This window comes from Pygocentrus nattereri, chromosome 2 (assembly GCF_015220715.1).
Source record: "Pygocentrus nattereri isolate fPygNat1 chromosome 2, fPygNat1.pri, whole genome shotgun sequence".
NCBI classification, from domain to species: Eukaryota; Metazoa; Chordata; class Actinopteri; order Characiformes; family Serrasalmidae; genus Pygocentrus; species Pygocentrus nattereri.
Window position 1 is genome coordinate 26,762,841 of NC_051212.1, and position 26,068 is coordinate 26,788,908.

General features: G+C 39.2%; 1 protein-coding gene across 3 annotated transcripts; it reads right to left on the bottom strand.

Moving 5' to 3' along the window:
- Positions 1 to 740: 740 nt before the first annotated feature.
- phka1a (phosphorylase kinase, alpha 1a (muscle)) lies at positions 741 to 23,374 on the bottom strand. Of its 3 annotated transcripts, XM_017709878.2 has the most exons (33): positions 22,554 to 23,366; positions 21,100 to 21,258; positions 18,204 to 18,251; positions 17,803 to 17,971; positions 16,689 to 16,771; positions 16,507 to 16,587; positions 15,405 to 15,503; positions 14,407 to 14,553; positions 14,253 to 14,306; positions 13,927 to 14,049; positions 13,276 to 13,371; positions 13,036 to 13,143; positions 12,787 to 12,865; positions 12,527 to 12,661; positions 12,212 to 12,321; positions 11,860 to 12,004; positions 11,134 to 11,212; positions 10,716 to 10,882; positions 9,379 to 9,549; positions 9,119 to 9,207; positions 8,491 to 8,636; positions 7,398 to 7,551; positions 7,192 to 7,271; positions 6,787 to 6,862; positions 6,457 to 6,586; positions 6,094 to 6,195; positions 4,407 to 4,522; positions 4,217 to 4,255; positions 3,787 to 3,846; positions 3,330 to 3,491; positions 3,117 to 3,170; positions 1,679 to 1,879; positions 741 to 1,585 (listed from the first exon to the last, which is right to left on the bottom strand). In XM_017709878.2, the coding sequence occupies exons 1-33, from the start codon at positions 22,629 to 22,631 to the stop codon at positions 1,412 to 1,414; spliced, it is 3,714 nt and encodes a 1,237-aa protein (XP_017565367.1). In that variant the 5' UTR covers positions 22,632 to 23,366; the 3' UTR covers positions 741 to 1,411. The 3 variants fall into 3 exon arrangements, with proteins under 3 accessions (XP_017565367.1, XP_017565368.1, XP_017565369.1); XM_017709879.2 differs by lacking the exon at positions 4,217 to 4,255 and having other exon boundaries at positions 22,554 to 23,363; XM_017709880.2 differs by lacking the exons at positions 741 to 1,585; positions 1,679 to 1,879; positions 3,117 to 3,170 and having other exon boundaries at positions 3,350 to 3,491; positions 4,222 to 4,255; positions 22,554 to 23,374.
- Between the last annotated feature and the right edge of the window lie 2,694 nt (positions 23,375 to 26,068).

Here is a 26,068-nt window from a genome sequence, read left to right on the forward strand (position 1 = left end):
ATAAAGAAGTAGTCCAGTAGTCAAATGAATTTCTTTCCCGTTTGTTTTAGGGCATGTTCCTGGCCATATTAAGCACGATTCATCAAATTTCTTGTTTTTCCATAATATTCAATCAAAGCCGACATCATCCCGACTGGTGGCTACTAGCTTGTATTTGCTGTTAGCTTTGTCAGCTGGTTGGTTCAGACTATTCCTTTAAATAAACACATCAGACTGATATGAACCACAAAAGGACATCAGCTCATATTGTGGCCCCAAAAGTATATGGACATTTTAACCATTTTAGCACTGTTCTTTAGCTTACTTCACAAAAATGTTTAACATTTGTTTCAGACAAAAACACTAAGCACATCTATCCACTAATTGTGGAGAAAAAAATCCAACCTAGTGGCACTAAGAAGACTGCAAAGCACAGAGGTAGCAAACATCGATGTTTGGGTCTGCTTGTCTTACAATACTGTCAAGTGAGCTTTTGTTATTTGATGAGATCATAAACTGCGAAGTGTACAAAGGCATTTTGGATGCAAACCTGCAGAAGCTGGCAAAGAAAACAATGCTCCCTTTTGAAAGAACTTTCCCAAAAAGAAATCAAGTTTTGAAATAGTTTAAAATACCACTTTGTTTGACATTTTGTTTCCTAACCTAACAAACCACATCCAAATATTTTTGGGGACAATGTGCTCTTTATTATTTTCTTTAAAATAATGTAAATAAGACAAATATTCAAAAACAACACCATACATGTTACACCATACATCTCATTTTCCTTTATTTCAGTCCAAAGCAACAGAACACAAAAGGTACATTAAAAGAAAATTAAGATATAAAATTAAAAAAAAAATTACCCCTATTTTCACCAAAACATGCAATCAATTTCACTAAAAAGAAATTCTTTTAATAAGGTAGTATTGTCATTTAGGCATACTATGGCCTTATGACATTAAAATAATTATTTAGCTGGTAAAATTAATACGTAGTTAAGACATAAGGCTAAAGAGAAAAAACAACAACTTAATCCCTAAATAAAAGTTTCATATGACACATAATCTGTAGTCACTTACTAGTTAGAAACCATGCTTTAAATAATCTGAGACTAATGTGCGTTAAAAAGGGAAAGACAAACAAGAGAATTTGTCTTCATGACTGACAGAAGAGCTGCCAGATTGAGTACAGAAAATTCAAACAACTAAATATGATACAGCATATGATAACACTTCCTGTTCCACGATCTGTGAATGAATGCAACTTTAAAAGAAACTACAGTTACAAGTAACTTAATATCTGAGCGGCTATAACTTCAAATCCACTTCACACACAAAATGTACCATTACAACAGAGGTTTGACGAGACCCAAAAAACACAGTCAACAGTAGAACTGTGTGAGTTTTGTAGATCGTGGAGACATAGTGCATCACTGCAATGCGCACGCACCACTGGGCAGAAAGTCCTGGACGTATGTAGCCACTGCCTTGGTGAGATACGTCATGGTGCCAAAACGGCCGCTGGGCGCAGTATCATACAACAGGCGGCAGATGCCTGTGGACGGGTCTCTTTCTAGAATGTTTTCGTCAGCATTTAGAGCTTTCTACATGAGGAGGAACAAAAAGAGAAATAAAAAGGAGCATATTGCAGAGTTACAGATCTGTGCATGCTCTTAATGTTAAAACAGGTTAGTCACCTGGTCCTGGCAGAACATGTCATTAGCGATGTGGACAATCTTCTCCACGTGGATGATGCTGCCGATGCTGTTGATCTCCACGTCACCCAGCATGGTCAGCACCAGGATGGCCTCCACTAGCAACTGCCTGTACTCCGGCTGAGGCACACGGTTCAGCACCGTCTCCACATGCACTGCAAACTTTATCTCACCTGGGGTCATCTGGAGGTGGTAGTTGGGGATGACATGGGGAAACAAAAAATCTAGATGATGCAGTAGAACTTACTTTGTCAGTCCACTGTAGATGCTTTGTAGCTGCTCACCTTGATCTTAACTGACATTTAACTGAATATCCATTAAATTCAACTTCTTTTCTGTAATGATAAACCCAACATTCACTCTAACCCTAACTTTACTCTCAAATTAAAATACCTAACCCTAATGCCACTGATAAAGAGCATCTGCAGATAATAAGGGTTAGAATCTTTGACCTCTTAATGGAGTTATGAAATAACTGTTTGAAAGGACCATGTTTGAAGTTCAAGCTCCTTAGAATTGAACATCTTATAAATTCAACCACCAACACCCCATCTCCTCCCTGTTCATCAGTGCTTTCTCGGTCTTTCCTCTGTTATCCAAAGGTTGAGGAGAATATCAGAATGCCAGCCCAAGTTCTTAAGAGTTCTGTTCTCTCCTGCAGTCTTACTTCTCTTCTCTGAATTCGCAACTCTTTGACTCAAATTAATTCCATTACAAAACTTTAGAAAAACAATTCAATGCATCACAACATCTCAAATTCCAACATTATTTAATCAAATACTTTTCATGTAATTCAGAATGCTCCAAATGTACTTTTACAAATGTGTTGAATAGACTTATGTGACTGGTACAACTATTTGCACAGTATGGCATATAGTATGAAACATTAAAACAGTAAGAAAAGAATGTTTTTCAAATTTTACATTTAGAATTAGCCTATTTTTAATGTATTTTATTTAGGCTAAAAATGAATGCATTCTTTACCGGATCGTAATCAATTATGATCAGTTCTATCACTCCAACTCACAACCAATGCAAAGCAAAACCAAAACTGCCACCATTTTCAGACTCTCCACTGGACAGATGTTTAGATTTGATCAATGTTTCAAACTGATGTCTGATTATGTATTTACAGTGCTCCAAAAGAGTAGATCATTTAGGTGACAAATAGGGTTCTGTATTCACAACACTTGAATCTCATAAATAAATCCTATTATTTAACAAGCAAATACGTACATGAAAAACACTGGATATGAGTATGTATGAGCGCACATGACTCCACAGAAGATGCAGAAACATCAATGCATTTCCAGGTCCACAAAAAACACTGTTGATGTTACTATACATCGCTTTGCCACCCCCTAGTGGTAGTTCAACTTTTTTTGCAAGAAAGTATAAACATGCTCTGTCAGTATCAAACCTCTCTTGTAGTGGATGATGGAAGCACGAAGCCTTCGATGGATAGCCCATGACACTAATGGAGAGAAAAAAAAATCTGCACTCATTTTATTTTACAGTACTTAAAGAGTTTTGTAGCTTCTTTTCACAATGAAATGTACTGCATAAGCTTTAAAAGCACTTGTTATAATGTGGAGTCTTTTCAGTGCTCACATTATGTGTAAACTTTGCTCACCTTCTGCAGAATGTTCCAGACTTTCTGATAAAAACCCACTGGAACTCTGTTAAGGGCTCCATCCAGCCTTCTCCTGCGCAGCCACTGACCCTGACGACTGTCCTGCACTGCAGGCACACTAATAGAGCCATCAAATGACTCCATTGACTGGAGACGGCACATCTGGCAGTGAGGCAAAACAGACGTACATCAGTACTACCTAAATAAAAAAAAGAATATGGAGCTACACTTCTTTTGGACAGAAACACTATGAAAAATGGCGCATTTCAACAATTATGGGCTTAATATGTATAGAAGCTATAGTATTAATGAAGAAGAACAGTATTATTCTGTTTCAGTGAGCATCAACACCACATTCAGTTAAACAGTTTTTTTTTTTCATCAAGAAAGCACTTCAAAACGTAACATAAAATTCAGGAATTTAAAATTAACCACAAAGGACTCAAATTAAAAGTACTTCAGTTCTTGCAGAGGGCTCAATATGTTCAATATCGATGGAGGGTGATGGTGATATCGTCTGTGGAGAAAGAAAAACGGAATACATTTTCAAAATCAAAATCAGAATCAAAAGCTATACTTCTGCTTGACAACGCACCATTTACAATTAATTTCATGCAGCCCTCATCACCACATTACCATGCATCTGCAGCCCTTGTGAGATCAGTGGACACAATGTTTTGGTCACTTAAGGTTTTTTGTGAGATTGGAGTGGAGTAGATTGCTCAGTGTGAAATTGTGTTGCAAATTTCCATTTTCCAACACCAGTCAATTATTTATTATCTAGTTATTTACTTCAGAAAAAAAAGTAATCACATTGACTTTGGCAAATATTAATTACTGCATTAGCCCTGACACCACATTAAAGCATGGTATGGCTGACAAATCACCTTACTCTGAGAAGACCAAGACAATCTCCTCTCCTCCAGCTGCAAATGAAGACACAACTGAGTTCATTCTTACCACAGCAGAACATGACTTGTTTAAATTTCCTAGTTCCAGTGCTGTGAGTAATGTCCTAAGTAATTTATTTGTTGGATGAATGTCTGCTTCCTGTTGCTGTCTGCTTCAGTTGCTTACCAGCTTCATATCACTCTTCAGTTTGCTGATGCCTGCTCGCTCGCTTTTGGTGGCACCCACATGGCCAACCTCATGGATGGAGATGGCAGGACTTGCACCTGTCTCCACTGAGCGGACTGGAAAGCAGGAAAAACAAACACAAGCATAAGAGCTTGAAATATTTGTCCAAACCCTGTCTGTGCCAGCATTCAGGTTCAGATGTCAATTCCCAAGGCAAAGCTTATGTTTCATGTTTGGGTTGTCATAGTCCATCTCTCGCCTTCAACAAACTGGGTCCTGCACCTTTCCGTGCTTTAGATTTTATCTCAACTTTATTCTTCCTCTCCACATTACCCCTAATCATTTTTCACCTGGGATGCTGGGTTTTCTTAGAGCTGTTGGCAGTGATGCCCACAAAGCCAGCATGAAGACAACACACTAAGCCTGTTCACATCTTGCATTAACACATGTTTAGTGTCCGGATCATATCTAAATGTACTCTGACCAGATTCTGCTTACACTTAATAACAAATAACTTGATCAGATGAGATCCAATTGTACTACTCCTGAGAAAAAAAGCATGTCAAGTCATACATCGCTTCCATTTCACTTTTATTTCCTTGTTTATTCTCTCTTACTCACTAGCCAGCACTCAGCAGATGCATTTCCGCTCACACAACTGTAAATGGATATCGAGAACTCATGCTACTTACACGTGTGTTAATTGTGGTTAATGATCATAGTCTGCTCACAATGCACCTTGGATTGATGGATTTAACCGTCAAGTGAAATACAAACATGATCCAAACACCAAAAAAACAGGTTAACACGAGGTGTAAACATACCCATTATGTAGTTTAATCAGATTAAACTGTATGTGATGCTATTCAGAGGCACGGACTGATAAATACACGTGTCAAATTGGAAATGAAATTTCATTTTGTAGCCACAATAATCAGGCTGTTCATTTTTTACATTTATTTATGGGTGATCCGAATCCCACTCCTGTTACACTATGAGCCAAGTTAGCAGATGCTACCATTCAGAATGTTGAGTATTATTTAGTCACTGGTTGTTGATGAGTGTCAAGTTCAGATCCACAAGTGCACAAAGAATATATTCTATCAAATACACGTTAAGAGGAAAAACGTTGACTTACAAGTTTCTCTAGAATGAAGCATATCAAAATACTCTGAATGAAAAATAATAACATTAGTGGAACTCCCCTTTTATATAAGCGGCTTAGAAAATGCATGTGCGTGTGTTTATGCATGTCAATGTTTTCATCTAACCATTTCCAAACTTCTGTTCAGTAGTATGTGTAGTTATCATCTAATACCTAGTTTGGCTTGTAAATCCCTCATTAAATTGGATCAATGTGTGCTGCTGATAGATTTTAACAAATCCATGTAGTGGCCTGAGATGTTGAGGACATATCTATAAGCAAACCTGGGTTCTCCCAACTACTCCACAGAACTACTTTTTTGAAAACAAAAAAATTCTTTGTTTTTACCATATTTATTCTAAAGTTAAAAGAGATTTTCCTGGCACACTTACTGCTGAGATAAATGGTTGTAAACATCTTGTTATTTTAGTGCTGTACATTGGCTGAATGCACTAAATACTGTGCAGCACATAGCACACTAGAAGCAAAGGGGAAGAAGAGGAAATATAAGGAAGTGGTAAAGATATTAAGGCAGTCACCAACCGCTTTTCTGCACACCAAACTCTTTGCCACTGAGGATGTGATGTAATAGATTCTTCAGCTCAGAGGGACTCAGATTCATCAGACTTTCTGTAGCCTCCTCACCTGAAACACCCAAAATACAAATACATGCATAAATCATTCATCTTAAAGCTTACCATTTTGTAACTATTATGAGACAAACATAAGTCACATAGTTATGAGAGTGCCGTTATGAGAGTAAGACCAACAGGTCCTTAAAGTTTGAGATGGTTACTTAAGCTACATAAGCTTAGCTCTTAAAAATATTCATCATACACTAAGATTAATTACTATACAAGAGGAGATCCAGTATAAAACAAAGCATTTCATTCTTTTTTGCTGTACCTGAACAGCTGAGTGACTGGGCCAGTTCAGTAGCCATGACCTGAATGATGAGGCCGATCCGAAGCCTAAACATCTCACTAAATAGTCCAGGCTGAGTCCTGATGTTCATAGCCAGGTACACCATGATCTCCTGTCACACACACACATACAGTAAAATACAGCCACAAGATATCTAGAACAGACAGCATGAACTAGACTAAAACATATAAAAACTACTTATTTTCATTCACATAGCTCGCAATTAATGTTATTTCTGGGTTTCTCCTTTTCTTTTATATAAAACATCTACACGAAAGATAAGCAGGATGTGGAAGTAGTGATATAGCTAACCTGGGTGAGGATGGAGATAGTGATGTTCTCACTAGCTTGTTCAATCAGTTTTGCCAGCTGGTCAGGGGGCATGGGCCTGAGACAAGACACAAAGCAGACACTTTTTGTTTCTACAGCTGTACACAAAGCCAAAATAAGCAATCCTGTCAAAAACAGACTGTACCAGAAAATCTTTTGAACTGGTCTGAACTGGTATAGGAGAATGAAAATGTACTTAACATCTACTAATGCAAAATGTAATGAAAAACAAACTCTTATTTTGGCTCTTCAATTTTTCTACTGGGCAATTTTATGGGTAAAGAAGTGCTCACATGAAAAAGTTATTTGGTTTTCTTACAACTGCAGTATGTATGTAATGTACACGGTTTGGCAGTGAAACTTTAAGATAGTTAGCAGCTAACTCACGCAGTGATGGTCTTTTCTCTGGGCTCTGGAGGTAAGCCCACCGTTAGGTGCTTCTGATGAGCCAGCAAATCAGAGCAGGCCTGCAAAAACACATAAGCAACATACACCACCATCCACATACTGCATACTATAAGGAATACTCCACCTGAAGATAATTACTGATCAATCACACACCTAAACTAAACACAGTTGTGTTGCTTGCTCACCCAGTCAAGCTCCTCCACTTTCTTGCGGAGCATGCCAGAAATCATGCGGATGAGGCCCCAGCAGCGCAGGTCTCCTGCTTTCTCATACAGCTCCAGCAGCAGCTCACGCACTGTGCTGTCTTTGTCATGCAGCTGAGTGTCCCACTCCATTCCCCTGAGAGAACACACCCACCAGAAAAAAAATAACCTGCTAAGCACAGATTCCAACACCTGTATCATCTTTGACTATTAAGACAGGGTCACAGGTTAAAGCATGGAGTTAAATAATGCAATGCATTTAACATACTTAATATAAAAACAAAAATTGCTAATGCACGTATTCCTGAAAAACTTGGGCTAAACTCTACATTATATGACCATTTTTAGTGATTCCCTTCTCTCGAAATGAGCACTGGGTCTTAAGACACTTAAGACCTATTTGGATTGGATTAGTTTTACATGGGGAGATATGGTAATGTCATTTTTGCCAATGTGTCTCAGTCGTAGTGCCTTCTTCCATGTCTGTCATTTTTATGCACTGCATGCTTCCACATCAGAATTCCTTTTACTTTCCATAAAACACACCATAGAAATAACCTCAGGTGTATTAATGCTGTGCAAATCAACTTCTCAGTAAAAATGCCATCATTTCTGTGGAGAAAAGGCACTCAGGGTTTACTTATGTTTTCTGTGGCTGAAATCAAGCTGATATGCACAGTCCTACCTGAAATGTGCTAAATGACACTACATTCACTTAAGACAGCAAGATAAATTAAATATGTTTGTGTGTTATCTATTTATTTCAAGAGTGAAGGCAGTGCATAAACCTAGTAGCCTCTCCCATCTCTGTCATTTATACTCAGATTTCTTATCCCATGTGAACTGGTCACAAAAACTATGCACATTCTGTGTAAACTGATATCCTACCTCCCCACGAAAAGCTAATCCCATCCAAAAAGGTTGTTACAATACAGTCGAAAGGTCAGAGACCACAGTTCATTTATTTATTTTAAGTCAAAATTGTCATACGTAATTCATTCACAGACATAAACAAAGATAAATGGTGGGTGCACAATACTATATAAAAGTGTAGATAAAAATGCACAAGACTGACTTGTCTTTGAAAAGAATGTAGAGAATGTCTGCCTGGTCCTGGAGACTGTGTGTGTCTTTGAGGAGCTGTGCAAGAGCTGTGTAGTCTATAGAGCCATCAGCACCACGGGGCAAATTGCTCTCTGATGTCACAACCAGCTCCGGACACTACAGTGGGGGACACAGAGAAAACACAGAGAAAAACTTATCTATTTGTGTTTGTAGCCTTGAGCAATTTGATTATAGTATAATTTAATTATAATTTAATTTCATATAGTATACAAGCATTTAATGTAGTATAAAAATATTTATATGCATAAACAGATCATTTTACTGCATGTTTACATGTTTAATGGTGTGAAAGAGGCTGTCCTATAGTCAGATGCTGACTGCTTTTTTTTTTTTTTTTTATGACACATAATATAATAACAAAATACAGGACAAGAGAGGGACATGGGCCCATTAGATCATTAGCCTACATCATTAAATGCAGGTTTTTAAAGGACTTAAACGAGATCCCCCCCCCCAAAAAATGAGCAGCAACAACATTTATAGCAACACATAAAAATACCAGTGATTTTTAAAAATGACAATCATTTAAACCATACACAGGTGTGTGTGTGTCTGTGTGTGTGTGTCTGTGTGTGTACCTGGCTGTTTTCTGGTCCAGAAGAGTCTTTTAGATTGAGAGATGGTTGCGGGGATCGGAAAAGCTTAGTGGGTAGATACATGTGCACATCTATAGTGATAAAATGAAAAACAAAATTAACTTGAGGGAATATGATGGATATGACTCGCCTCACCTCTACATGCAAATATGCAACGGAAGAGGAAATGCTGACACCTATAACCAGTAATGGTAACACTAATCAAATCAGGCTAGAACAAAAATGCTAAAAGCTACACTTACTATGGATATGGAGCTCTTTGGCCTTGTTCACTAGAGACACCATCTCCTTGGTCTTACTGGCTGCAGCTTTGAAACGGCCCAGTCCAGTGGCCCTGCCCTCCGCTCTCATACCCTTCTGTGGTACTGCTGTAGCCAAGAGCTGATCTAGATACTGAGCCAGGTCATCTGAATCTGAATTTGTTTCAGCGCAAGACGGACAGATATGCATATATGTAGAGGTTTCTGAGCATAAATTTACACAAAGTAAGTCATTGCTCTTGAAGTACATTTTTTATCAAAACTCATGCATTGTTCCATTCACTGAAACAAAGCCTAAAAAAAAATATAATAATAATAATAATAATAATAATAACAACAACAACAATAACAACAGTACACATAAAATCAAAATGCATTCTCCATAAGCCTAGCAAATAAAACAATTAGTTCATGGCCAGTCATGCATTGGTTGTTCAATGCATTTGCATCTAAACAGTGCTTACACACAAAAAACCCTTTAAACAGCATATAGTTCTGTTTGCATTGAAAGTAAGCACTACTACTTTACTAGACACCATGAAAGCCATGAAAAGCAGTCTCCTTATCTAGCAATGATGGTAGAGAAATCAGACACAGGGTCAGAAGTAAATAACTTTTTAAAAGAAAAGAACATGATGACGGGAGAACGCTACCCATCAGACTGCACAGTGCCAATGGTAAAGTTTTGGTGGTGGAGGGGTTAAAGGTCAGGGGCTGTTTTTAAGGGTTTGGGCATGGTCCCTTAGGTCCAGTGAAAGGTAAGATTAATGCTACAGCATACAAAGATCATTTTAGATGATTGTGAGCCAGGCCTTCTCATCTAATGTCAGGGCCTGACCTGTTCTTTTGACTGAATGGGCACAAATTCCCACAAGACATTAGACCTGGGCGATGTAATCGGATATCGTTGATGACAACTGACAATTGCACTTTTAAAACTAGAAAATATCATGTTATCTTTAGATATTGTCCAGGCATAAGAGACACTAAAATTTTGTGGAAAGCCTTCCCAGAAGTGTGGGCACAACTCCATATCAATGTCCATGGTTTTAAAATGGGATGTCCAACAAGCTCATACAGGTGTGATGGTCAAAAGTCCACATACTTTTGATCATATAGTGTATGATCACTGTTTTAGCACATACAAGCACTACAAGAAAGTGAATGGACCTCACCAAGTTCAAACCCCATACAACTAGTCTGTGTTAAGAGTAGGCAAGAGTAGAACATTCGTTATATGAAAAGTTCTTAAATTTTAAATGGACTGAGCATTAATGACACTTCTCTAACTAGTATAACCTGTGATTCTCCTTCCTTACCATCATCAATGTGGATATCATGCACAGTCCCTTCGCTAAAGAAGTTCTCTTCGTCCTCATCCTCACCCCAGCCCATGCTGCTGGAGCGTGGCTTACCGCTATCCAGGAAACTCAGGTGAGCAAAACAGGAAGTAGTAAGAAACTCTGATAACTTTCCCGTCTGTATCCTAAAAGGAGGGAAGGGCAGGGTAAAATGTGCACATCCCACCACAATCTGCTACGAGCACAAGACATGTACCATTTTTTTTAAATGTATGCCCACTGATTATCTCAAAGCTTCCTTATTATTTCTTTATGAATTTATATGACTTTTTTCCATTGTTCCATCTTTATAAGGCAAATAAAGTTGTTGTTGGTTAAAGTGGGACACTTGGTTAAAGGGGGACACTAATCAAATATCTCACAGCTACTTTCCTACCGTGCTCCTCCATAGTAGCCATCCTGGAGTTTCTTCAGAGTGGCCAGTACTGCAGGGTCCAGGTCTGTGTGGTCCTCAGCTAGATGGAGAGTGAAAAACATACCTCACCTACTCATCTCCTCTCTTTCTTATAATTTAAGGGCATTTATGGTTAGAATTTTTGTCTGTGGTTTGTACATGTGCCTTTTTCAGACAGAAATGGCCAATTCCATATAAAAATATTGTTGGCCAAAACAGTTGTCATTACGATGATGAACCAAGCTAGTGCATATAGGGTGATCTTTCATCATGAATAAGTGACATAACTTTGAAGATTGCTGGGATAGGCTCCAGCACCCCCCCCGCAACCCTGATGGATGGATGGATGGATGGATGGATGGATGGAGTTTTCATTTTGGTCAAATTTGGAATTGTAAAATGTACAGCTGGAGCCACTAATTACTACACATTTCTCTTATCAAACTAATTAATATTTGTTTCTTAGAATTAACAAGTGAAGCCTGTTCATCTTAATGCATTTCAGCCAATTTTACTGGCAGGAGTACTTCCATATTCCCATTTCATTACTATTTCAAAAAGGTTCAAAAAAAAATTTTTTTAAAAAAGAGAGAACTTTTTACTGTTAGTGTAGGCCCAACTATACTGAATGCTACCTTGACTTAAAGCTGTCTAATAACTAATAAGAAAGCAACTTTGTAAATATATCACCCCCTTTCCCCCACTCACTCAGCATGGTCTGGGAAACAGGGAAGGTGACAGTTGGCCGGCCAGTCATCCTCCAGCGAGAGGAAAGGTAGGACAGGTCAGTTCGCAGCATCTCTACAATCATCCTGTTATCCAGGGCCAGATAGAACTGCTGGTGATCAATGAACTGTTAGGAGAGATTGGGAGAAACACAGATCAATAAAAACACATGGAAGAAAGCATAATAGAAAAGCGTCCAAGCAAAAGCCACAAAAAAAATATATATTTTAAGAAATTATCACTTAAACCTCTCAAACATTTTATTTACATGGATGAAACAAAATATCCCTCTTCTAAACCAATTAACATAGAAGTGTCCTGTATCTCGCAGTACCTGAGGTGTAAAAGTAAAGATGGTGTTGCGAATGATGTACAGCTTAGAGGTTCCCAACACACCAATCCTGCGATAAGGCCTGCCGGTCAGCCCTAGCCTCCTATTGCGACCTTTAGGAAAAAAATTATTTTATCTTCCAGATAAATCACAAGCACTGGTCCAAAATGAACAAAAGAGAACTGTTGATGTTGACCTGATCTTTGAAGATATTTGAACAAGAGCAAGTTGTCAATAAGTTGTAAAATGTAGAACACAATTTCGAGGATTTTCTTAGATTTTTTTTTCTTCTTTTTTTTGAAATCACATTGTGTCTACCTAGCCTGGCGTAAATGTGACTAAGAACTCGGGAAGGTTGCACTCTGATAGGGTGGATGTCCGCCACTGTCTCCACCTCTATCCCATTCTTCAGGAGCAAAGTCTTAATCTCGTCATTCTCCGCCACAATGGACACTGCCCAAAAATAAATAAATAGGCCAACATCCAAAGTGAAAAACACAGCCTACATAAGAAAAAAAAAATAATAATAAATAAATAAATAGTTTCATCACAAATTGGAAAAACAGAACAAAGCTTACCTTGGACAACAACATCAGGCTTGGGAATGATGGAGAACCTGCGATTGAGTGGGTCTATTTCTCCAGGAGCCAAGAAACCCTTAAAATAGAATGAGAACCTGAAATTTGAAATTTTCAATAACATCTAATTCTAATCTATGGTTATTTTGAGTTAATGATGAAATGATTTTGATTTGAATGATAAAAAAGAACAATTTGACCCCTTTAAAAACTTTAAGATCCTTGAGCATGAACTGATTCAGCTCTCACCTCTGCGAGCAGGTTTCCCAGAATGTAGAGGGACTGCCCCCACTTGAGAGGACATTTGCCCATCGGGATCCTCTCCACAGAGTGAGGGTTCACATACTCCTCATCCACCTGGGAGATGACATGTAAATGACATCAATGCAGTTCTGAAAGATCACAGTGGTATTTAAAGCATAGATTCTTCAATCAATTAAAAATATCAATGCCAAAGTTTTACTACACAGTAGAGTAGGTTCATCTTACTCTATCAGGGGGAACGCTGTAGAGCTCAGGCATTAGACGTATTCCATCCTTTTGTTTGATCAGAATACCATCCAATGCTTCTCTGTACTCCTGCACCTGAGGAGAAACATTTCAAGCAATGCTTTTTAGAAACCCAAACTGACCATCTTTATGACATCTAGAGCATCAATACCTTCAGACATCAATATGTCTTGGCTAATCAACAGTATCTGAGGAAAACATGCAGTAGGGTTGAGCAATATAACGCTATTTTATTGTTATCATGATAAATTGTGTCACAATGCTCTTTTTGCAATACACTTATTATAATGGATCAGTACTTTAAAAAAAACTGACCAGCTGCATGTTTAATTACAAAGTGAGCATAATTAGATCTTTTCAATTGGATTTAGTGTGGTACAGACTGTGAAACACTGAATACAAATCACTGTAGTTTTAGGTTTATTCAAATTATTAATTCTTGTTTTTTATGTGGCACTACAGGTTCTGGTTCATCTGCTCCAAGTTATTAAAACTTAAAAAAAAAAAAAAAAAACAACAACAAAAAAAAAACATTTCGGTGTGTATCATGAAAATGTCTTGAATTACTGTGATACAATATTTTTGACTTACTGCCTACCCAAATGTGCAGTGTTTTTTTTTTTTTTAAACCTGTTCTGGGCTGTTTATGAAGATGCCATCCAGGATGAGGTAGGTCCAGAAGAGAGGCCACTCACATTCAATGTTCTCAAACAATTTCAGCTCAGCAGACTCATAATACAGTCTACTGGGGTCCTGCAGAAAGGAATTAATACTCAGCATGGGGAGGCACAGAGAAGACTGACTTAACCGTAGAAAATCTTGAAAGAAGGAAAGTTTCCAGAGATAATGTGTACCATCTGAATCTTAACCAATATTAGCTAAATTGGTAATATTTAATAACGGTTACAAAGTAAAAAGGAAAAAAATCAAGATGTGATGTCATAAATAAATTTTACCTCTTTAGGTGTTTTATGGCCATCTCTGAGAAACCGACAGCAGCCATATCGCCCCTACAGAAAATAAACACGTGAGTACAGTGTCAAAAGAAGAAGAAGAACAAAAATTATTTGCACCCAGCCTAACCATATGCTAAATAAAGGCAGCTCCTACCTGTAGTTTAGATATGATTTCCTCCTTAGTGATGTTGACCAATTCTATGTCTTCCACAGCAAATGCTGGGTAGGAGATTATGGCGAGGACTCCAGCGTCTACCTCTTTTGAAGTTGAGGCTCTGGGCAACATGGAGTTAAGAATGGACTGGGGAGGGGGGGGTTGACACTATGGTCACTCCAATAGCATAATACAGGATTTTCAAACACAAATCCCGGTAGGCCGCAGCACTGTACAGTTTAGTGCATCATTGATCTCATTTCCAAACACCTGTTCTAAGAAGAAGCCTGGAAATCAGAAATATTTACTGAATATAGTGGAATGTTGCAGATGTGATGGCTCTCATTGCTTTTGGGTCAGCAGAATGTTCCATCTAACAGTTTAAGGTCTTAAAATAACACTGTGGCAGATGCCGTCAACTGGCTAAATATACTTTATCGCACTGCTTAAATGCTAAGCAATTATAAAAATTTAAAGGACAAATTTGAGCTATTCTTTTCAGAGGCTTCAAGAGATGCCAATGTTATTGGACCAGGGAAAACACCGAACTGTACCTTGCTGCAGTCTTCCAGAACTGACATAAAAGCCCTAACATAAGCAAAGTATATCACGGCTGAAAAATTTCAATGCAACTGCCTAGACAAAATGCTTATCATATCTGCAGGTAAAGCAGCACTTAAAATATAAGAGTGACTGAGATTAAGAGTAAAGGATAACAGTTATACAACATGGACATTATGGACATAACCATACCATACAGGTCATGGCAAGAATTATGATTATGTTATAGTCATGTCAATGTGTATACCCACTGCACCACTGTGCTGCCCCCTAATATTACAGAGTAAAGTTACAATGTATGTCATTCTAAAGTTCATTAAACATACAGACTGCCCAAATGCAAGTACATATTTCAGGACCACTGCTCATAACTCTTTCAGGTCTGGGCTGTGCTCTGTAACTACATAGGCATGTTTTCAGCCCACTTCTAACTTTACCTGACAGTGCTGGATGTCATCTGGTAGAGCATGGACCACTGAGCTAGGTCCCCCTTTGGCTCCAAACAGATTCAGCTCATCCAGGGCCTCTAGTGCTGCCTACAGACACAAAAGACTTCATTCAGTTATTATGCTCAAACACAAGTCTCAGGTCATGAGTAAAAACAAAGCCAACATTCACTCCGGGCATTCAGAGTTCTGGCCAGTCATTTGAAATCACAGTCTTTCCACTTTGGAGTGCCAAGGTGATATTTCACTGTAGCAGTATACACACTTAGTGCCAAGGTCTATAACTTTCACATTGTCTCACTACCCAGAGTAAAGTAAGAAGAACAGCAAGACTTCACTGCAGTTGGATGGAGTTCATAGGTAAAAGCCTGAAAGGATACCGCCAATGACTCCAGAGCAGCCATGAGGAGGTTATATTAGGTCAGGCACAGCACCAAGTATCACAGGGTGCACATACATGGCAATGCGTCCTGTCATGCCACTTCAGCTGCATTCTCAGCTGCTCAGTGCAGAGAGGGAAAAATCTGTGTATATGAGTGTGTGGCTATGCACGTATGTACATGAATGCAATCAAGATCAAGAATGGAAAGAAAAGAGAAAGAGGTTATTTGAGTGAAACAAATTTGTAGTCGTGTGTAGACTAGCTGATTCACAAACAATTGTTGCCAGTGGACTTGATCTGCTCAGAGGCTACTTTTCTGATAACATTATTTGTTATGCAATATTTTGAAACATTTTCACTAGTGGTCTCAGACTTTTGTGCCCAGTGTATATGTATTACATCTTGGTTGTACATCACTGTAATTTCACATTTCCATCCATCCATCCATCCATCCATCCATTTCCTAAGCCGCTTCTTCAGGGTGCTGGAGCCTATCATTTCATGTCATTTTTTTCTCCATTTGAAAAGGACAGCTTCTTTTAACATTGTGTGAACTGTTTATGATAAATGGACCAGTAGAAATTGTCCAGATTCAATTGAAATAAAATCTCACAATGTACATTAAAAGTTAAGAATCTGTGATATGACAAACAAAACACAAAGTCTGTATTACTTAAATTCACTGAGCTGAATCTAAGAATATTAACTCACTTTGGCCATGCCAATAGAGCTGGCATTGAGTTCAGGGATTCCCTGATTGGTCTTGTCTCCTCGCTCCCACATTCCAAAGTCCTGCAAAGCAGAAAAATGACGTCAAGCAAACCTGTTACCCTGAAAATGCTGATCTACGATGACACAAATGGACCAGGTGTTTAGTTTTTAGAGAGACTTACTGCCACTTTGTATGCAGACTCAATATAGAACATCAGATTCTGGACCACATCCACCTCATCCTGAGTGTAAACAATGTGCAGCCCTGAGGGAACAAAATCACAAATGACAAACACGTCAGTCCAAACTCCTCAGGCCCTGATTCATTAAAGCTTTTTAAAAAGCCATTTAAAGGAGCAGTTAAACGAGAAATGTTACCAATTAGTATTGTGCAAATTATTAATGGCGCTGATCCAGTGATCTACATTTGTAAAGGGCTGGTATCAGCAGAAAATGCCGGATGAGGAATCAGAGGGAAAAAGAACTAACACACTCCAATTCTGTAGCAAATCTAATATGAAATAACAGAGAATTATTTATAGTGCCACATAAAGCAAAGTAAAGTCAATCTTGTGATAACTATAATTGAATAGCCATAGGGAACTTAAATAGTAGGTCAATCTTGCTATTGTGGACACACAATGTACAAGGACAAAGTATGTTCTGTGAATAACTTTACAATGGCCACTAAATTACTATGGCCACTAAATGATCAACATATTTCGCCACAGTTCTCTTCTTTCAATGTAAACTGTGTTCCTAATCTTGGGTAACATGCACATAATCAGTGTCCTCAACAACCACAAGGCTGAAATGGGTCTTCCCCACCACACAGCTTTAACAAAACTGTGTTCCCACAGAGTCTCTTCGTTGAAGTTAGAAAAACGCACCGTAAACGTAGTTAACCAATCAAGCATAACTGAGCTATGAAGTTAGATTTTCTGTCCGTCATCCGTTCTGTCTTCAATCCGTTCACTTGTACTAATTCATACTAATTTATGACAGTTTCACTAAAAATACATACTGCTTGTTGGTTATGTATTTCTTCCAGTAAGGGGTTAGAGTGTTTGAGTAAGTTAGAACATAGTACCGTTAAATTCCTATTGCTTACTATTTTTTAAATGAACAAAAATATCAGTATTGGCCAGTGCTCAAAGCAAAACTGTTTTTGGATGGCAAGGTTTGAACCAAAGCCTGGATCACATAAACTAAAAACAAATGACAGACTGTCATGGAAAAACATGATGGAGTAATGTCTGAGGTAATGCTTGATGCCTGTGGTGATGCCCACCACACCTGAGGCAGTCATCTGTGCCAAAAAGAGCAAAAAGAGGGAGGTTGCATCCATCTGCAGGTGGCCCCACTCAGTGTCGCCCACCACAGTGGCACAGGTGCAGGTGTTGTATTTAGCATGGAGGCAGTCCATTGTACTCTTGCTGTACTTGAACCTCTCCACTTTGTCCAGCTAAGGAAACAAAGCAAAAATCAGCCATGTATGCCCTTTAGATTGCTGCCAGGACAAAGCAATGACCATGTTTACTAAGCAGAGCGGTGTGCATGTGTGAGTGGGGTTAGAATGTACTGAGAAGAAATAGAATGGCATGTCACTATGAGAACATGCTGGCATATCAGTATCAGTGAACTAGCTCTTAATATATTCTTTAAGTCTCAATATTTTTGCGGGGCTTCTAGAATACCTGCCGCATGATGCACTGAAGCAGGCCCCTCATAAGCTTCACAACACTCTGAGGGGAGAGAAAGAGAGAAAAACTGTTAGACTCCCTAAGAGAATGGAAAAGACACAGACAAAAACACAGCAATGTTTTGTGGTACATAGGAACCCATCTTAAAATGAATGTACAGTACAAACTTAACTGTGACCTTTTCATCTCCTCTTTAAAGAGTAATATGAGATGACAGTGGCCTGATGAGTCTTCTCTGCACTGTAGCAGTTTACATTCTGATAAACATACACAGCCACAGGCCACCAAAGATAGTTCCACTACTGAGTATAGGATCAAGACAGCCTGATGCACTTGGGAAGAAGGTATTAAGTTTGCTAAGACTTCTAGATAATCAGCTGTACTGCATGGCTGGGCTGATGATTCAGCTACAGTATAGCACAAAAATAAGAGACCACTCTTATTCATTTATTATTATTCTTATTCATTTAATGTCCAGTCAATACAGTCATGTAAAGTCATGCACAGTCAAGTTAATTTTTCAAAAACAAGTTCAAAAAACAGGAAAAAATCATAAAACAGGTATTTAAGAGAAAATTACACCAGACCCTCAATAAACTAAATATACTGTCATTTTTAAAGTGTTTAGCAAAAAAAAAAAAAAAAAAAAAAAAAACGCAAAGCAAAATTTATTTATATAGCTCTTTTTTTTTTACAACAGATGTTGTCACAAAGCAGCTTTACAGAACAATCAGTATTACAGAAAGAAAAGAAAAGAAAATCTGGGTCCGAGCCCCCATGAGCAAGCCAGTGGCAACGGTGGCAAGGGAAAAACTCCCTAAAGAGGAAGAAACCTTGAGAGGAACCAAGATTCAAAAGGGGAACCCATCCTCCTCTGGTCGAAACCGGATAGTAAACATTATTAGTATAAAGTATTATAGTACAAAGTGGGAAAAAGAAAAGCAGCGGTTAACTTAATTCATGATTATGCAGCAGCAGCATCTGAGGGTGAGGATTGCACAGCGTTGTAAAGCAAGAAGCTCAGTGGTGGTCAAGCCGGTCCAGAAGGCTGGTGAGCAGTGGCACCCGATCAAGGCAGAAGAGGCAACAGCATCAGACGCACAAGATGGGCAGCTATTCAACTCAACAAAGAAAGGAAAGAAAAACGCAGTCAGTTCTGTAAATAGTGGCTGCTCTGTTATACTCCAATCTGTGGTCAGCCACTCTTTACAGAACTGACTGCGTTTTTCTAGATCTGACAAGGAAGACAAATCAGCAAAGGTTTGACTATACAAGTAGGTATTTAGCCTAGACTTAAAAACTGAGGCTGTGTCCCAAACATAAAAACTGAGTCCCAAACATTAACAGGAAGATTATTCCAAAGCTGGGGGGGGTTGTATGAGAAAGCTCTCCCCCCTGATGTAATCTTATTAATTACCAGTAGTAAACCAGCAACTTGTGATCTAAGTAGGTGTGATGGTTCATAGCAGGAGAGAAGTTCACTCAGGTACTGAGGGGCGAGTCCCCTTAGAGCTTTATAAGTCAATAATAGAATTTTATAATCAATGCGAAATTTAACTGGTAACCAGTGTAGGGTTGATAAAACTGGGCCAATATGGTCAAATTTTCTGGTTCTTGTGAGGACTCTGGGTGCAGCGTTTTCCCACACCTCCAAAGTTCAGTCACAGAAGTTGGTTGCATTTTTTGCCTCTCACAATTACAAATTTAGAGTCGGTCCACGAAACCTTACACAGATGTTGATTTTCTTTGTTCTAGTGCAAATGTTCTTCTACTTTGTCTATTTTCTTTATGCCATAAGAGCTTCTTGATAGCTACACATTGCACTGTTGAGTTGTCACAGTGAAAGGATGGTCAAACGCCAGTGGATTTTTTTCAGATCTGAAGTAAGAGTGGAGCTTGATTTTCTCCTCTCTCAAAGATGAAAGTTTTGGCGGCCTACCAGGTCTTGCATGGTGGTTAGGAATTCCCTTATTTCTGCATTTCTAATACATTTGTGAGGTCCAGTTTTGGAAACCCTTTGACTTTCCGCTTCCTCATGCAAGTGGATTATCTTAAGCAAATATCTTCTTCACCCTTTTTAGATGCCCATAAGGAGGAAATTGACAAGGCAGCTAAAGGATGTTTGGGAAATTGCTTGTGTGAATGTTCGTGTCTCTTTGAAAGGGAGCATGACAGCACGGCTGGAACTTGTCAGTTTTAAGAAGAGTTAAAGTAGCAGTAGGTGCACAAAAGTAAAGAATGTACAAATTAAATTTTAGATTTGAAATTATACTTAATGTTGGAGGCTTTTCTGTTTAATATACAACTGAAGCTTGTAGTTAATGGCTGGTGTGACTGGAAATTAAATAACAAAAGGGTGGTTTCTGACTTTTGCTCAATACAGTATCTTCTTTTGAACAAAAAGAAATGGAAAGACATACCTGAAGTTATGATCAAAGGTCAGCACAGAGACCTTGGTGTGTATTCATGAAGCTTCTCAGAATAGCAGCACTGATCTAGGATCAGATTCTTCTCATATTTACTATGAATTCACTGACAGGACCAGATCCTAGATCAGCAGCCCTACTCTGAGAAGCTTCATGAATACAAGCCCAGATTTAACATTTAATACAGACACACATAACTTTAAGAAAATCCTCAAGCTTTTTTGGAGAGGCTCTTTGCTCATACATTTTCTAGGACTTATTTCTTACTTTTTTCTTAGAGGCATTACAGTTCTAAGCTAATCTAAGAAGAGTTCCGCAATTTACCTTCAACATGAAACATTCAGATATGAACAAGGGGAACAGCTTCTAGATAATGAACCTATCTAGAGCCAGGATATACTGAGATGAAACAGGTCCCAGATCTCATCAGTTGTACAGGACTCAAACTCTCTCCAGTTTCCTACCTGCTCCAGCTCATAGGCTTTTGCCTTATCCTCATCACGGTCAGCATTTTTCCTGTAGGCCAGGCTCAGAGCCCAGACCGAAATGATGCTGTAGACATTATCCCTGACCCAGGCATCCGGCTGCTCTTTACTCGCAGGGAGAAGACCTGTCACTGGGTCCTACACATCACCCAGAGGATTAGAGAAAATGACAGACATCTTCATGAATACGGCCCACATGTTGTGTTATGAAGAAATGCAAACAGATAATTAACCTGAACATAAACAGGAGGAAAATAACAACGTATGAGATTAGACCATTGTTGTATTGAACATCAAGCAAAACAACCATCCATGTGGTTTTGGTTAAACAGCTCTACTGCATAGATGAAGATGACTCGAGTGGTTCTTCTATACAGGACAAGAGAATAATGTAACTCTTAAAGCTTGGTCACTTTTTGAAACGTCAGAGTGTTTATATTATTGTAGTTCATCTGAACGCAGCTACATGCTTAAAAACATGGTTCTTCAAGGGTTCTTTAGTAAAGAGAATGATTTTATGTAGAACCATAAGTTATATATGGAACCATTTCATACTTAAATGGTTCTTTGCTCAGTGAACTGATTCTTTAGATTGATAGAGGAGTGTGTTGTATGTGTTATACATGGAACCTTTTTTCAAAAAACAAATGGATGTTTATAGCACAAAAAAGGGTTCTACTACTGCTACATGTTTGACATTGTAACTACAAGAACTCTTTTCAAGAAGGTTCTATATACAACCACATACATTTCTACATCAACCTGAAGAACCAGTTTACCATACAAATAACCATTTAGGCATAAAATGGATCCATATAAGACTCACGGTTCTGCATTTACTAAAACCCTTGAAGAACCTTCTTAAGAGTGCAGACATTGTGAACACTTTCTAGGGACGTCATCTTAGCCATACAGTGAGACCATCCCAGACGTCTTAGAAAACTGACCCTTGCCAGAAGGGCAGCTGAAACCGAGCCTCTCAGCTGTTACCAAGAACACTTCCTATTATGCAAGAACACATCGCTAAACATAACTAATGTGCCTGGATGTTGAATGTTCAACTACAGGCCTCCACGGACAGAGAGGGGGGGAAACCAACCACCAACATGTCAGAGCTCTGCTGTGTCTCAAATATCCAGAACATATATGTACATATGTAACGCTGGCTACCAGTGAACGAACACAGTGTTGTTACGAAACTTAAGTTAGATCCTTCTTCAAAGAATGTCCCGCTCCACCTTAAAAGCGCCAGGGTGTCACTACTGCACCGTTTAAGGTGGAACGGAAAATTCGAATAAGAAGTTGGCGAACTGCAGCCTCGTCGTTTCACCGACTGCGTTAGGGGAAAACACCGAACTTGTTATGACCGACATAACGCTAGCCTAGCTGGGTGGGCGTTCAAATCGACCCAATCCTGCGTGTAAGTTACTCACTTGGTAACGGAGGATAGTTTGGTGAACTATCCGCGCATAGTTGTCGAGTTTAACTCCAGAATTACTGCGACTCCTCATTTTCTCAGCTGCTCTTTTCCTCGGCTGTCCTCACCCTTGTAGTTCCGCCGCCGACATCGTTTTGAGGTTTTTGAGCAGCCTTGGCGAGCAAGCTCGGAGTAGCTCTCTCTACAGGGTGCTGCCGAAACGCCTTCGAGCCGGAGCGCAGAGTCAGGCGGGTGTCTGCTGATGTCGAGCGGTCAGAGCGCAGAACTTCTATTAGCAACGACGCTCGCCTCGCTTCTTCTCCCGAGAGACCTTTGGCCGTACAGCTACTCTACTTACTGAACGTAAACAAAACACCAGCACCGCTCCGGAAGAGCGAATGGAAAGTGTGTGCCTGGGTGTTTTATAGCAGTGTCAACGACAACAACGAGCGACTGTTTCAGCCTCTAGTTTCGCACCTGGCGTTTGAAACAATCATCGGACTCGAACTTATGAGCGTCGGAGGGCCAGTGGGCAGTCAGGCGCGCGTGCTCACAGATTAGGAATCCACACCGTCAGTGGAGGGAGATCAAACACCGTGCACGTGTGTGGGTGAGCTTGTGAACTCTTGAGGTCGAAAAGCACTGGACACCAGGTCAAACTGATACACTCAGCTCGCTCCTGCTGTACACTGTAACTTGAACAAACTACTGAGAGAACTCCACGTGGAGACGAGCGCAAACCTCACATTTCCTCGATTTTGTACCAACCCTGTTTTCATACAGTTAAAGGTAGTTAGGTTAGGCTGAAAGTGTCCACTAGGGGGCAGCACAGGCATTCGAATCTGTACAGGCCACAGGCCCGGCGGTGAGTCTGAACCAAGTTACTGTGGGGTGAATCTCAGATGATCCCTACTCCCTACATAGTGCACTGCACAAGTCGCGAAACTCTTCTGCTTCAGCGCCCAAATAGTCTTCAAATGTTAGACAGGAAGTCGTGCAGCTAATAGCCGAGTATAAATGCCCTTCTGTCTGGCATTTGATGCTCTATTTGTGTGCAGAACCCACTGTTGTGTGACCTACAATGTGCACTGGATAGAGAGCAGGGAGCCATTTGAGATTTAGCCTATGAATTACGGAAACGGGCGGAAGAAAAAACATAGAAATTATGTTTGTGAACGTATGAATAGTTCGTCAAATCTCAGCTGAAAGTAGAAGAATGGATCCATGGAGTGAAAGTATAAGACAATGAACAACCATCACCTCCATTATCACATAATTCACATGATTACCTTTTGCCTCCTGTCCAGACGTTTCCATGTTTGTGAAAAAAGGCAACCACGTTTTTCACTTAGTCACATTGCAATATATCCTTGAAAACAGAGAAAACAAGTAGTCATCTTAATAAAAAAAAACACTTTTAAAGATGATAAAAATACCCATAAAAACAACGCAATAGCATTCAAAAGGAAGGTTTGAGGTTTGTGTGATCTTGAAACCATTTTTCACTTGTTATCCTCCTCAAGAGATCAACAAAGAAATGTTTACAGCTGGCTACACAGTATGCGAAGAGTAACTGTCCACTGTAGGTCCTGTCATTCTTACCAAGGCCTATAGCTAGGAAGGCCATGACTAGACCACCAGTATCAAAATTTAAGACAAACCAGTGAAGGATTAGCCTATCAAAGGAATAAGTGTCCTATGTGTCATGATTAAAAAGCATGAAAACACTGTTGTTCTGTTTTTTGGAGACACTGTTGTGTATTTGTTGCTCTGGGGGTGGGGTGGAGGGGTAATATCAAATTATAATCCAGCCTTTAATCTAGTGTGTAATTCCTCCATACAAGTGAAGATTTAACTGGAATTGACAGGACAAAAAATTGCACTTATTTTCCTCTCCTCTTTCCTCATCATAGCTCTAACATGGTGACTGTGTAGTGTTGTTTAGGAGAAGCACGAATGAAAATCTTTTATACTGATCTCTGCACAAACCCTTTGCCACTATGTTCAGTTAGATCCAGAAGCTTTCAAAGTAAAAGAAGCAAATGGCATATTAGCTTCCATACAGCCCATTCATTACTGGAAAGAGACCACCAAAGGAGAACCACTACCATATTCCTGTTATTTGGGTGATGGGCTGTTCTCAGCACAGCAGTAATTTTAACATATTTGGTCAATGGTGGTCCCTTTCCCTTGCTGGATAGGGTAGATGACCAAAAAGAATAACAGCTGACATATAACGCACTTTGTCAAACACGCATTTTCTTTCAAATGGTGGAATTGTGAACGCTGACCTTATCTGAGGCTAGCAATGCCTGCAGTTTCTTAGGTCTGGGTTCTTTTAGGACTTTCTAGATGAGTCGTTTCTGTGCTGTTGGAGGAATTTTAGTAGGCCGTCCACTTCTGTGAAGATTCACTACTGTTCTGTTTTTTTCCATTTGAGATAATGGCTCTCACTGTGTTTCTGAGTCCCAGAGTATTAGAAAATGTGTGTTCTTTCCAGACAAAACTACAAAAAGCTACTATATTGTGGCTGCATATAATTGATTGACCAATGAGAAATAGGTTTACCTAAAAATGCCTAAACGGCAATTCAGTGTTTATATTTCAAAGATAGTTAGGTTTAATTGCATGTTTGTGGTGCTGTTCTTTTGGCAAGCAGAAGAGAAAGAACTAAAGAAGCAGCTTGTAAATGAGAAAAAAAGAGAGACTGAGCAAGAAAACAGTGAAAGCATGTGAACCGAAGTGCATTTCTAAATGTCCTGTGGGGTTTCATATGTTTGCTGCTGGGTCAGAAAACAATGATTTATAGGTCTCTGATCACTAATTCCTTGTGTCTTGCACGTGCTTGGCTGACCTTATTAAATTGTAACAGCATGTGGAGCAGGGCAGTACACTGGGAGTGCTGTTTCTAGATAACTTCTGGAAATCAGTGACTGGCATGAACAGTGGGCGCTCTCATACATGATCAGAATTACTTCTGTTCAGAGCTCCTTTATGAACATGCATGTGCTTCCTGAATGTCAGGGATGGGGGATTACGGTCCTAGAGAGCAGTTTTCCGGCACTTTGGTGATTTTTCCACTTAAACACAACCAGTTCAGCTCAGCAGTTAAAGGAGAATTCCACAGATTTTTCAACATTTCTGCATAATCAAATGGTTGAAATGTAAAGAGGTAATTCAGAGTGGTTTAGCAGTGAGGTACATGCCGGGATGCAGTGAAAAAAGCACCCAAAGAGAACATTTGGATTTACCAATATTTTACTATTATGAATATTACATAGACATCATGAGCCCTGGTTCAAATCACCACCGCTCTAAAGAACCTTGTCAATAAGTCAATGAACCATTTCACATCAAACCACTCTGTTTATATCTCAAAGACTGTTTACATTTCTTAGATCTCATGTCTTACATCTTTTGATATGTTCAAATGTGGGAGGATCTGTATCCCAACAAGTGTTTTTCTTGTTGAGAGTGCAAATTACAATAATCTTTGGGGTGGTTTTACAGCAAAAAAGACAGCCTATGGGA

Excerpts from the sequence above, each read along its gene's own strand:
- phka1a (XM_017709878.2), bottom strand. The coding sequence starts at position 22,631 with ATGAGGAGTCGCAGTAATTCTGGAGTTAAACTCGACAACTATGCGCGG. Across the intron at positions 14,050-14,252 it reads GCCATAAAACACCTAAAGAG|GACCCCAGTAGACTGTATTA; the intron begins GTAAAATTTATT and ends TCCTTTCTGCAG. Across the intron at positions 13,372-13,926 it reads TCATAAACAGCCCAGAACAG|GTGCAGGAGTACAGAGAAGC; the intron begins GTTTAAAAAAAA and ends GTTTCTCCTCAG.